Raw genomic sequence first — 13636 nt, forward strand, 5'->3', positions numbered from 1 at the left:
ATATACACAATAATATTTCATATCTGGGGTAATTTCTGAGCCGGACCACAACAACCAATTAGAGAGGCATGTCAAAAGCAGCTGATGGTGCTGCCAAGCAGTGGCTAACATTCTACCCGTTGAGGCTAATGTTAGCTAGAATACTACTGTTGATTTCTCACTGAAGAATAGAAAACCCGTTGACGGCACCTCCCCAAGCATCAAAACTCATTTAAACCTTCTGCTTTTGTTGCTTTCCTCACCACAACATGTTGACTTGTTACTTTAATTCAAACCATTATTTTTTCCTAAACATAATCTGGTGGTTTTGTTGACTAAACCTAACCAAACTGCAGCTGAAAATGGAAAATATTCTTTAAAATACCAAAAATAAAAAGTTGAACCTCATTGAACCTCTTGGTCACAAACAGTTTGCAAACTCCGTTTTCTGGCACGAAGGTCCTTTAAGTATGTTATGAAAATCAGTCCTTGTCCCTTCTTACAATAAACCACCAAACTTCCTGAAGGCTTTCTGGCAGAAAACCTCTAACACAATGATTAAAATGGTCGAATAAGGCTGACTATTACTTTCCATGCACATTGATATAAGGTCAAATACACAATTGATAGAAAAACAGTGTGCACCCAGAGACCTGCAACCTCACCTCTTAAAGTAAAGGAATCTATGTAGTTCTCTCAGCAACTAATCCAGAGGTCAGACATGCACTCTAAACCTCAATCTTTTGAGAATGGATGAAAAGGCTTTAAAAAAAAATGTTTCTACATTTCAAGGACAACTGGGCAAACATTGTCCACTCAAGAGAGTTCCTGAAAGATACTACTATGTTGTTGACTTTTGTTATGTCATATTCATGTTATTTCGAGTTTTGTTATGCATCAGAAATGAGGTGACTAAAAAGACTGACAGTCTGAGGTATGTAATGGAAAACTATCTAAACATAGGTAAGAAAAGAGACCTCTTCAGTCGCTACATATGTAGCAGGGAACCTGTTTTAAACTGATTAAGCGGCTGGGGCTGAAGTGCTGGTGGCTGTGCATCTTCCTCTTGCTGATTGGAAATGTGGCAGGACCAGCAGCGTGCGGCAGTAAAAGCGCGTTAATAACTTTATGAGGATCCTTAGCGCTTTGTCCATATCATTAATGCTCTTCACAGTCACAAGTGGCTTAAAGCAATAACCTGCCTACCTTTGTGGCTAAGTTTCAGTGGAGACTGCAGTGAACAGGAATGAGGTGTTCTCCCCATCGCATTAACTCACTGAGAGTCTGGAGGAGCTGGGTTTGCCTCCGTGTGAGCAGTACAAACACATTATTTCTGTCTGACTTCAGTGTTGGGTTGGACTTTGGCGTTGGTGTTACCTTTTATCATTCCTGCTCTCTTGAAAGCCTCGCACCTACGTGATGGTATATTGTATGGTATGATGTAATTATTCTTTCTTTAACTTGTACTACATGTGAAAACAAGACTAATTTACTACGCTTGTTTCAACACAAATTATCAACACTCCCTAAATCCTAACCAGATAGTTTAGTTGCCAAGACCTTATTACAGTTTCCATGATGACCTGACTAAGACTATGATTGTTCCTCCTAGGATGGCGACAGGAAGTTACATTTGTTTATCCAAGCATAGCAAACTTATGTTCATGGAGCCAAGGGAAGGTCCCCCGTTGATGTTGAAAATAAGGCTCGCTGACATACAGTTTGCATACTATGACAAATGACTTTTGGACCGTTGGTAACATTGTGAAACAGTTGTGGTTTGGTTAGGCTTAGGCATAAAAATACTTTGTTAGGTTTAGGAAACGATTCAGTCACGCCACTTGCACACTAACTTCTTGTTAAGTTATGCTATCAGTATTTGTGCATCGAAGCTTAAAAACTAAATGAATCTTGTATACTGGTCAAATTGGGACACCAGCCCCAGTTTCCAGGGGGAGACTTCTGTTTACAACCCACTGTTGGCCTCATCATTGTGAGCATTTTTACATGATAAAGTTAGCATTTAGCTCAAAACACTGCTGTGTCTAAGATAGTCTCAAACAGTGATTCCACATTTATTGTCCACTGTGTTGTTTTGCTGCTTCGTACTCAAGTGTCTCAAAATAAAAAGAAAAGATGGTTGTCAAAAACATTTGTTGGTAGCTGTTAAATACATTTCTATATGTTCAGCTGTTGCCGGGGGGCTCAGTCCTAAGTCCACAGGAAAGGAATACATTTAATTATTCCCCTCTCAGTTAAACGAGGCAAAACCTTCCCACTGCAATCCACTTGCCTCTCTACATTGTGCTCCCTCTTTCTCCCGACCCTCCCGTCTGGCCTTTACTCTGTCTCATGCTCTGTCAACATCATCTGCCACTGTGGAGCAGACGGGCTCAAAAGCAGAGCTTTTCTACTTTCCTGCAGGTGGCTGATGTGACTGAGGCAAGAGGCAGCAACAAATCCCTCTTCACTCTCTTCCCTCTACTACCACCAGCACCTTGTTTCCTGCACAACACAAGCTCCCTCTCTCTGCCGAGCCTGCAGTCTTGTGAAGCAAAGCATGACATTTTCCACGTATTCAAGGGATCTTGGTGCACAATTAATAATAGTTATTAACACAGTGTCGTAAAATATAATGCTGTTCTAAGCAATCAAATGTGAGATTTGCATAAAGTCATGTGGTTCTTTCTTTTTTTAAAGAGCCTTATGGTGGTAAATACTTGAAAATGCACTTCAATGCACCGCAGAAACTCCTGTCAAGTACATAAAACAAAAGTTTTCTATGGAACAAAATGTTTTAAAAAGAGTTACTGGTAATGCTAGTTTTAAGCATCAATAAATATCATGTCTTTTTTTTATTACTGTATTTGTCAAGAAGTAAAGCTCTTGCAAGCAAGTGTACATTCAGATAATGCACAATATAACAGTCATGTTCATGATGTCTCTATATTGTTTGTAAAATATACTTTTTCTTTTTCTGTCTGTGGTAATAATACGCATTCATTAAGTAGGATTATTTACATACTTGTTAATATTTTTTACTCTTCTTACAACTGCTGACAAAGGCCTTGAATAGCTACAGAAATCTGGAACGTAAGCATTTATTTCCAAGATCATGAATGATACTTTGAACCCAAAACTATTTAAATTAAACTTGCAATATCTTGCAATACATTTATGGAATGTTACTAACTGTTTATACACCAGTTTCGGACTCGACGAGAAAGTAGTCATGCTGACAAATACATTATTGACCACTTAAAAATATCCTTATATGTTTTTACAGCTACCTTAAGACTTCTTAAGCATATGAATGCAAAATAGAAGGGTCATATATATTTTTGTTCATTTAAAAACTCGTCAATACACATGTTGCATATTTCAAAAATATGTTTACCATTTCAGTTGTACGATTGCTGATTTGTTGTCATGGTTTTATGGCATCTGGAGGAAATACGTGAGATGTGCAAATTTTCAATTGTTCATTTTTCATAAAGACTTTTGAAGTGTGTGTCTTTCACAGTGGTAGAGTGTAACTAAGTAACATTTACTCAAGTACTTTATATAACAACAATCCAATAATATAATACATTGCAGATGGGGCCAATCCCGTGCACAGAACACTTTTTGTAACTCTAAGTATATTTTGTTTCTAGCACTACTGTACTTTTTGAGCAAAATTTAGGATGCTAAACTTTGTCTTGCAATTTTACGTTTGTTGTTCTGTACTGGTACTTTCAGTTTAAATGAAAAGATAAAAACATCTTCCACCGCTTCGACCAATTTTAACCACATACTGTAAAACAGAACCAGAAAGAGCATAAAGTGATATTTTAACATGATTACTATCAGCAACGCTCACATTTCTTTTTAAAACCTTAAATATAACCAAAATGCTTGATTAACCGCCTTAAAGCCTTATTCCTGCCAGTTTAAAGTAAAAAAAATAATAAATCATCACAGGTCTGGGATCTGCAGCCAGGCAAATTAAATGAGCAGTTTTTTTTAATTTGTGAGCTCCTTGCTGTGTGGGAACATTCAGCAGTGGCTCAGCATGTCAAACCATGTCAAGTGTTACAGTTCCCTTCCTGTTTCAGGGGGAAAAAAATATCACCCCAGAGATGAATTAAACTAAAAAGGCTTGTCTTCAGACCCCTTCCTAAAATGATTAACCCTTCTAGAGAGCATTATTGAGCTCTGAGTGGTTGTGCTTTCTCATTGCCTGTAATTGTTCTTTTTTTCTGTTGTTGCCTTCATCAGTCTCTCTCCTCATTATATGAAAAGAAGGAAAAAATGTCTGAATAGAAGTGGGAGATTTTCCCACAGTCACTCAACTCAGAAAAATACGCCATTGTCGCCAGGTTCCCATCCCAATGCCCTGCTGCACAGTCTGCCGCGGTCTGAGGGACAATGTTCCTATAATTGACTGACCATTCTTTCTCGCTGAGAAGTGAGTGATGGAGAATACAGTCAAATGCAGCTACAAATCTCACATTCGAGTCAGTCCCGTCTGCAGGAAGCCATGTCTGATTGTTTCTCATATGGCTGCAGATATAACTGAGAAAAAATCCTGAGCAACAATACCATGATCTTCAATTATTCAAGTTGCTTTAGAGGCTTATTATGCAATTAATGAAGAAACACATGCAAAATCATGCTTATTTGAGTATGTACGACCAGAATATGTTTTTCTTCTTCAAGCATCATTCATCTTGCATTTCACCATTTACTGAAAGGCTTTAAGGTGCTGATCTTAGGTATGAGCCATGTATGTGAAATTTGTACCCAGGTCAATGCAAGCCTCCTAATAATAAGGACAAAGTGATGTTTTATTCTGCTGAAGCCTCTCCTAATAATATCAACAGTACCTGCAACCTTTACATCTATGAGGTAAGGCAAAGCAAATTTGTTCGTGTAGTTCAATTCATACACTGGGCCATTTCAAAGTGCTTTACATACATTCAGACATTACAAAGGCGACCTTCAAACATAGTAGAAAAAGAAAAAAAAGAACGCAGGAAAAAAATTAATTGGCAAATATGTATATAAATGATGAAAAATTCAAATAATGGGCTAAATTCAATAAAAAAAACAAAGTAGGAAACCCATGCTTAATAGAGTTACTTTTTAAGATCCAGATTGTAAATAAGATAATTTGTCAGTAATCAAACAACATAACAGTGCTGAGTTGTTACAGATATCACCAGCTGTGACTCTGAAATTCTGCAGGTACATGAGTAATTTCAGTAATGTAAATAATATTTGCTATACTGCAACATTTATACACGTCATTTTATGTTTGATGCCCCAGTACATTTTGTTGTTAATGTTTCTATACTTTTCATGTATCATTATCCCCAAGGAAATGTGGATTGCCAGCATGCACTGAAGCAGCAATCTATAACATAATTATTAAATATTTTACAGGCTGACAAATAAACTAAAGTGGAGACAGTAAAAATAAGTATTTCTAGAAATGATTTAAAGAAAGATTTAAAATATTAAAAGAATAAGACTCACGTCAAATAAAGCCAAATAAAGTGCAGTTAAATGATTAATAATTATATTATTTTCTTTGTTAGTTATACACCTAGATTTAGTCTGGACTTGATCACTGTGCTGTGGTTATATGAGTCTACGCATGCGTAGGAGCGCACACGCCGTCTCATTTGAACCAATCAGCGGGCAGCACTGTGCAGGAGCCCAACTGCCATGGCGGAGACAATGAAGCTGAGTGGAAATCACTTTCCTGTCACCGAATCCGCTGAAATGTCCAGCTACAGGGACTGCATGCGTGTGATACTGAAGCTGCTAGCAGACTTCGGCAGAGAGGTTGGTTGACAATGTCCGAGCCGTGTCGAGTCACGCTTCTTTTGCTCCGTGTTGTTAGCTAGCTACATGCTAATGTTTTTAGCATTCGGGGTAGCGTCGATGCCTCTCACCACATGCACTGATACTCAGGCGGTGTTTTTGACAAACAGTATGCCTCAAAATATCCGTGTGTGGATTTCGAATTAATTAATTTCTGCTATTTTGAACCAGTATTTATTTATCTACATTTTAAGACATGCTCGTGTGAGTTATCCACTCACCCATGTAAACAAAAGCTCTGAATTTCACTTTACTCCGTTCACAGCTGTTTTTTCTAGCTCTTTCCTGCCATCTGTATCGGACATATGAATTATATATTTCATATTCATTTGGTATAGTAAATGATTCGTCACATTATTCCCCACATTTGCGATATGAAGTATTGTCCGTACTCTTGGGAAGCATGAATGAGGGCACAGTATATTGTCTACGCTGTTAAATGTATAGCTGTCCTTGCACATACTCTGCCTTCATTGTGTACAAGAGCTCTTTCTTTAGTTCAAGGAGAATCACCCCAGTGGCTCTGAGTAAAGATTATTTTCCTCATGAATTACTTTGTTTATAAAATGTCCATCACAAGATCCTAAGATGATCTTTTCACATTTCTTTCAGTACACAAGCAAAAGCTATTGAATATTCAATGATGTACAACAGCGAAAAGCAGCAGATACTTGCCACTTAGTACTGCACAATAAAGAAAGCTAGTACCAGCGAATTTATTGGCATTTTTCCCCCTTCTCATTGAGTGACTAAATAATAATCCATAATCAATGTTTAGGCTAGATTACACCATGCTATCATGTGACCAACACTGATTCGGCTTGGCTTTGTTTGCCTTTGAAATCCAGCTCAAATTAAGTGATGCTGCTCTGAGAATAGAAGTCAACGTCGATGCTGTGGATCTTCAGTCACCTCCAGGTGCTCACGTGCACAGTTGCTTGCAGAAGCATATCACTAAATTACAGGTAAATAGACCACATATTAAATGATTACCAATTTCTACATTTTGACGTCAGTTTAATTGAATGGTTTTAGCATGTTGAGGCTAAAAGGATTTGCTGAAATTAGTTTGAATAATGACCAGCACATTATTTCAAATGGCACGATGCTGTGTTAGGCATTTAATTAGTCTTTTCTTTGTTGGTAAGGGTCTTTGATTTAAAATATAGTTTGTTCTTTCATGCAATATTCATTCTGCACGTTTATGTAGACTGTTTCAGAAAGCTTAAATACACTGGTGTTTGCGGATGGTGATGCATCATCCTCAAAAGACAACACATCAGATGAAGCTGTCACCTCATCGTCACTCAAAGAGCAGGCGACTCCGCTGCCTGAGCACGATCTTGCCAGCTGTGAGGATGCGGACGGCAAGGTGGCGGCTGATGACATCATGGTTCAGATCAGAGCCAGGAAGTCAGAGGTTGGTCTCAGTCAGCAGATCTGTCAGCTGTTCTGGCAGTGACATTTTTAGAGCCCTCTTTACTCTCTGTCAAGCAAATGAATAATCATAAGTAATTGCTCCCAAGGATGTGCACATGACGTGCTGCAGTGAAGCAAATGCTTGATGGAGATCTGATAAACCGAGTTCAGTCGAGAATAAGGGGTTCTTTAGTGCTGTGGTCGGTTAGAACAGACCACATTGCTGGAGGGCTTTGAGAGAGGGCCAGGTCCTTGATGGATTATGAAGTGGATGCTCATTACTCTGAGATTGCATGTGGATGAAGGACAAGAGGCCCCATTCTGTTGTGCATTTATTTTGGTAGCCAAGCAAACAGTATTCATATTCCATCATGTGATGATGGCAAGCAATTCAACTTTTTTGGCTACCTGGAGTAATTTCCTACTACATCTCTCATCCCATGTCATTTAACTTGCTGCGCCCCATTTGCCTCACATCATTAGACTTATGCAGGCAGATAAATACCCTCAGTGCATTCTTGACATCTATCATTGGCTCATCAATCCATTTTACCTTATTATGTGTGTTGTCTCTTCATTGTAACCCTAGATCGAGCGGAGAATATCTGCATTTATGGAACGCAAGCAGATGGAGATCAATGAAAACAATGTACGCGAGTTTTGCAACGTGATCGACTGCAATCAGGGTGAGAATGGGAAAGAGGTTGGGGGCAGGGTGGAGAGGGAGCCTGCACACAGATTGCCAATGTTTGGGAGAGAGCTGATTTCCACAGGCGAGAGGTCAGGCTGAACTGCTCTAAGAGTGGGGCTGAAGTAGCTAACACACTCGGCCTCAAAACACAACCAGCTTAGTCCAGAAAAACATGAGACAGAGGGCCTTTTTTAATTTAAAGCCTGCATGAGACACCAGTACTAGAAATCAGGACACACTAATGGAAGAAGTTTTGTAAAAGAGAAATTCACTTATTCATTCTAAATTTCTCCTCTGCAGAAAACAGCTGTGCCAGAACAGATGCAGTTTTCACTCCTTATCCCGGTTTCAAAAGTCACGTAAAAGGTAAGAAAATAAATATTCGCCACAAATGTCAGGTGGCATTTCTAAGCAGCTTCATTTTATGAAATGTAACCATCATTTTTTTTAAATCATACACATAATTTTCAGAAAGTCCAGCTTGACTTAACAAGAAATGCTACCATGTAATTCTTGGTTTAATTAATACAATTAAATTCAAATGTCACTCTACAGTACCTTATATTTATCGTGACAAAAATCTGATTTTGGGGGTAGCTTGCTGCTAGAAATCATAAAAGAGAAATGAACAAATTAGAGCACCAGCAGAGTTATTCACGGTAAATTCATCTAAATTGCTCAACAAAAGTCCATGGTTGAATAGAGTCTTTTGAACCTCTATAAAACCATACTGCTAATAATCTTGAGTCACAGCTTCTGTTTATGTGTTTGTTGTTTGACTGAGTAGTTACGCGAGTGGTAAACACTTACGGGCCTCAGACTCGTGGTGGGGGAGGCCAAGGAGAGGCCGGGGAGCACCAGAGGGGGCAGATGGGAAGAGACTGTGGAAATGCAGCCATAGAAGAAAGACTTCACAACATCGAGACTCACCTGAAACTCCCAACAGGTAAGAAAGTGACAGAGACACGAAAGTTTGTGATTCTCAGTGGCTGTTGTTTTAACTTGTCTGAATCAGTTATGTCGTCACAGATAATTTTAACACTTCTGCTTGAAAATTTAACTCAAGTGCAGGTGTTCATTTTAAACTCTTTTTTTTTTAAATAAGTGAAGAAAACAGTGTTTAAAAAATAAGCCAATCGATTATTTTCTTACCACGTATGACAAGCATGATGGAGTGAGAGAGTCCTCTTGTCAAACTTACACAAATGCCTTTCTCACAGTCTCCACCCTATGTTTGTTGAACTTGTCATTTGAAATCATCAGTATTCAGGCTGTTCAAGTGTTTTATTCCTCAGCGGGTCCAGTTCCATTGAGTGTCTACCAGAGACTAAAGAGGCTGGAGGATCGTATCCTGGAGTTGGAGGGTCTCTCGCCAGAGTACTTTCAGTCCACGGTGAGTCTTGAGGCGTTGCAATAGATAAATCAAAGGCGCTAGATAATTACCACTCAGCGTTCAGGCAAGGTTCATACACAGTAATGGATGTAATTTACACCTCTTTATTAAACATTTGTCAGTTTGATAAAGTAATTGATAGACTCATATGAATATTGGTATATCAGCTGACGAGACCCCTGAAACACTTGTGTCAAAGAAATGTAACAAAGGAAAGGATATTTTACAGTTTAACGATCTTTATTGTCTATGACTTGCAGCCATATTCACAAGAACAAACGGCAGGTGACCTTATAAAAACATCAGTCCGCAGTGCCACTTATGGTAAAATAAACTAAATCTAGGATAGGTCATACCTGCAAGTCCCCACTTACGGCAGCTTCTCGCTTAGCTCGTGGAGGTGTAAACAACCATGTGCCACCTCTGATTCACATTTTACACGACAGGGTTGAGATTTGCCAAAGGAAACACTGCCCAATATGGCATAGACCAAGGTGAATAACCATTATGCTTAAAGGTGATACACTTCTTGTACAGTAGAAGTACACGAAGAACACGGAATTAAAATGTTTTCATGTGTATTTTGGGTGCAGTTTATGTTCTGGCTCTTCAGTTTGATCCAAGTTTTTACAAGTGTATTTTGCATACATCGACTAAAAGAACCTCAGAATTTGCACTCACGAAGCTGACACTATTTCAAAGAGTATTTGGCGAGCAGCTCGTAATCAGTGTGTGAAATGGACATGCTAAAAATACTCAGCTGGTGCATTTAATGTGTGTGATGCCTAAATTGGCTTGTAGAATATTGGTTTGCTGGAGGCAAAATCATTTCAAAGTAAAATCTACTTCTGAGAGGAGTTTGTGCATGATGCTAATGGATTTTCCGTTGACATGTCCCGATACTTCACCACGCTTCCATCCTCTGGTTACACTTAAGTTGATTTGAGTCAAAAAAAACAGCACATTTAGTTAGATTTACTTAAACTTATAGGTCGCTCCAAAAGGCTCACTCGAGAAATGACTGCTTTTCACTGCACCATGCTTTTTAGAGTAGAGCAGACTGAAAGGACGGCAGTAAGTAATTTATTGGACTTTATATTCAGCCTGACAGACTTCAGCAGAGTCACAGAGTCTTATTACCCATTTTGAAGGAGTCTGTCCGGCGTATGTTTAGTTATCTTGAGTAAGAGTGCTTAAGATGCTGCATGTCTCTTCACACTGGTATTTCTCAGCACCGCATGCTGCTTCTGTGAGTATGCTGCTCTCCATCTGTTTTTGACTCACTGCATGTTTGTGTGAGCAGAGCAAGAGATGTCGAGTGTCTTTGAATAAACTGATGGGGTCTTTTATATTCAGAGTACCACTTTTTTCTTTTTTCCATTTTTTGGGGGGGAAAATACTGTAGTTTGGTGTTTGCTGAAGAGCTGTACACAGTTGGCTCACGATTTTCAGGAGCAACATTTTAACATTGAACAGCAAAAGGAGGCTCCTCAACGAATTATGCAGCATCTTAGAAATGAACAATACCACAAGGATTTACAATTTACAGTGGAAGATGCTGAGTGGAATTTTTTTTCATTTATATATTGACATATCATTTTATTGCAGATGTTAACCCTCTTATCTTTCTCTCGATGATTTTGACCAGCTATTGTCAAAACACCTAATAAAGACAGAATTAAAATAACCTCAATTAAATGCTTACTGTATCTCATAATATTCAAATATTCCTTGCTTGTAAAGGTTCACCTCATTGTATTTCATTGAGTGGATATTAGCAAACCAAAATAGCTCTGCTGCATTGTGGTTATCTGTGAATTAAATTGCTTTTCAATCCTTGAAGCAAAGTAAAAAGGGAAATGAGCAAGTTCCTCTGTATTCTTTTCAAAAAGGGAGTTGTTTAAATATTTTACCAATTAAAAAATGCCTTATGTCTACTCTTTTGCTTTTTTTTCTCTGTAGAGTCACCTGCACAAGCGACCAAAGACATCCCCTGCTCAGGTTAGCAGTTTTGTTCTTCCTTAAGTGCACTTTGTTATTTTAGCCAGTTCTGATCGATTGATGAGTTTTTTTCCTCATGTTGCCTTTCAGGCCTGCAGTCTGACAGAGCTGGATGAGAAGATCAGTGCAGTGAAAGCAGCGCTGCTGAAGAGGGTGAATGAATTTGGGCCTGGTTATGGAGCAGAGTGCCCGATGTAAACACACCCAGCAACCAACGTCCCAAGCACACTATGTCTGTAATGCATTCAATATGGCAGAAGAAAATGCATTCCTCTAAATAGTTTTGTATTAACTGAGATATAATTGCCCTGAAAATAAAGGTGTTCTTTCCTCATTGAAAACTTGAACTCGTAATTTGACGAGTTTAAGATCTCAACTAGTAATTGTAATGTGATTCTAATAAGATTTTCTGTTACAATTGATAAATGATTATCAAGCCAAAACATTTTGTTCGTAAAATGTTTACTTTTGAAATCTACATGATAAAACCCTGAAAATGAAAATGATGCTTAAAGAATTCATCATGGGTGGGGTTTTTTTCTTTTATTTCAGTTTCGTCATTTAATGTCTAATGCTGGGAAAAGGCGTGTGTTCATGTCTGCGTGTGCAAGTGTAATTGAGATGAATCTGGGAGAGCACCTGATTTATCTGCCTGACTGCTGTGTGACGATGATCACCCCTAATGGTTGTCATTATAACAAATGACCTGATTACAGCATCTCTGTTTGGAAAACATATTGGAGACCCAACAAACCAGCATTAAATGGGACGCTGCTGCGTTTGACACTGTGACTTGTTTATATAAAAGGCTTTCGCGTAGAGCGTTAACTGCGAAAGAGGCTGGAGCAATGCTTCAGATTTAGTCTGTCATGAGTAAACCTCTGGGCTGTTCATCTAGATTAGAACGCTTGTGTCGATCTCTTGGTTTTCTAAGCTGGTTTGAAATTTAAGTTAATTTACATTAGACCACATCCCTGTGATATAACTACAAACAACTGCTAGACATCTTAGAAAATAATGTCACATTTGTTCAAAATGGACAGACATTCGAAAAGATGTATGGACTAAATCAACAACAAAAAAAAACATGTTATATGGAAATGTTCATGCCAATAAAATATATGTAGATTGTACAAATATAAGGGAAGACCAATCATCCAGACAGACCTCGAAGGAAGACAAAGTCACACAAGCATAGTACAGGCAGCACAGCATTCATACAGATAGAAGAGAGGCAACAGAGACATGATAACATGCAGACTAGGGAGAGGGGGAGGGAAGAGAAGAGAAGGCTAAATCTCCTGGTCATCCAAACACCATACAAACGTCGAGATGATGTAGAAATGAACCACAAAGTCATAATGTGAGTTATAGTAATGATACTGTGTTAAAATATTACTTTGGTAAAAGTGAAAGCCACTCGTACGTATGGTGCTTGTGTAAAAGTCTGCAAGTATCCAATATTAAATACACAATACGAAAAGTACAAGTGAAATAAAAAAAAAATATATATTTACATATATGTATGTATGTATGTACTGTATACTGTTGGCTGACTGATAATAATCCTGGCTAATAAGCGGATTTGCGGACAGCCGATCATCAGAGAGATTTTTAAGTGAAAAGAGGAGGAGGAGGACAAAACTGGTGGGAGAGAAGGAGGAGAGAGAACAGAGACACACATGGCTTAGTGGCTTGTGGGAAACACAAACAGAAGGTAAGAGAGATTCAGAGGTTATAAGTTTGCAGTTTGTTAACATTCATTGAGACTGAGACAACCCGGCGTACGCATAATGGTAGCAATGCAAAAGAAAGTAAAATTGAAAAGAGTGAAAAAATGAGAGTTTAGGTCAGATTTAAAGGACTCTACAGAGCCAGACTGATGTTAACTGGGAAGTTATTCAAGAGAAAAGGGGCATGATAGGACAAGGTTAGCTTGATGGCTTTTTTTTTTTCTTTTCCTCAAGCGAAGAGCACTGGATGGATACGAGGTATAATGAGATCAGAGAGATATGAAGGTGAGAGACAATTTACAAATTTATAAGTCGTTATAGAGGCACCTTAAAGTGTAATCTGACTTGGATGGAAAGCAAATGAAGTGAAGCTCAAAATGGTGTAATATGGAACCATTTTTAGTACTAGCACCTGACAGACCAGACAGCGAAGTATGACAGTAATCAAGTCATGATGAAACAATTGCACAAATCAGGATCTCTTCATCAGCTGTGGACAGAAAAGACCTAATTTTAGCCATGTTGTGCAGGGGGAAAAGGTCAATGTGC

General features: G+C 38.5%; 1 protein-coding gene across 1 annotated transcript; it reads left to right on the plus strand.

Moving 5' to 3' along the window:
* The first annotated feature begins 5645 nt into the window (after positions 1–5645).
* LOC119034445 (MAP3K12 binding inhibitory protein 1) lies at positions 5646–12138 on the plus strand. Its single transcript, XM_037125455.1, has 9 exons — positions 5646–5811; positions 6699–6815; positions 7061–7270; positions 7859–7955; positions 8261–8326; positions 8748–8906; positions 9256–9353; positions 11316–11354; positions 11445–12138. The coding sequence occupies exons 1-9, from the start codon at positions 5692–5694 to the stop codon at positions 11550–11552; spliced, it is 1014 nt and encodes a 337-aa protein (XP_036981350.1). The 5' UTR covers positions 5646–5691; the 3' UTR covers positions 11553–12138.
* The last annotated feature ends 1498 nt before the right edge of the window (positions 12139–13636 follow it).

This window comes from Acanthopagrus latus, chromosome 16 (genome assembly GCF_904848185.1).
Source record: "Acanthopagrus latus isolate v.2019 chromosome 16, fAcaLat1.1, whole genome shotgun sequence".
Classification (NCBI taxonomy): domain Eukaryota; kingdom Metazoa; phylum Chordata; class Actinopteri; order Spariformes; family Sparidae; genus Acanthopagrus; species Acanthopagrus latus.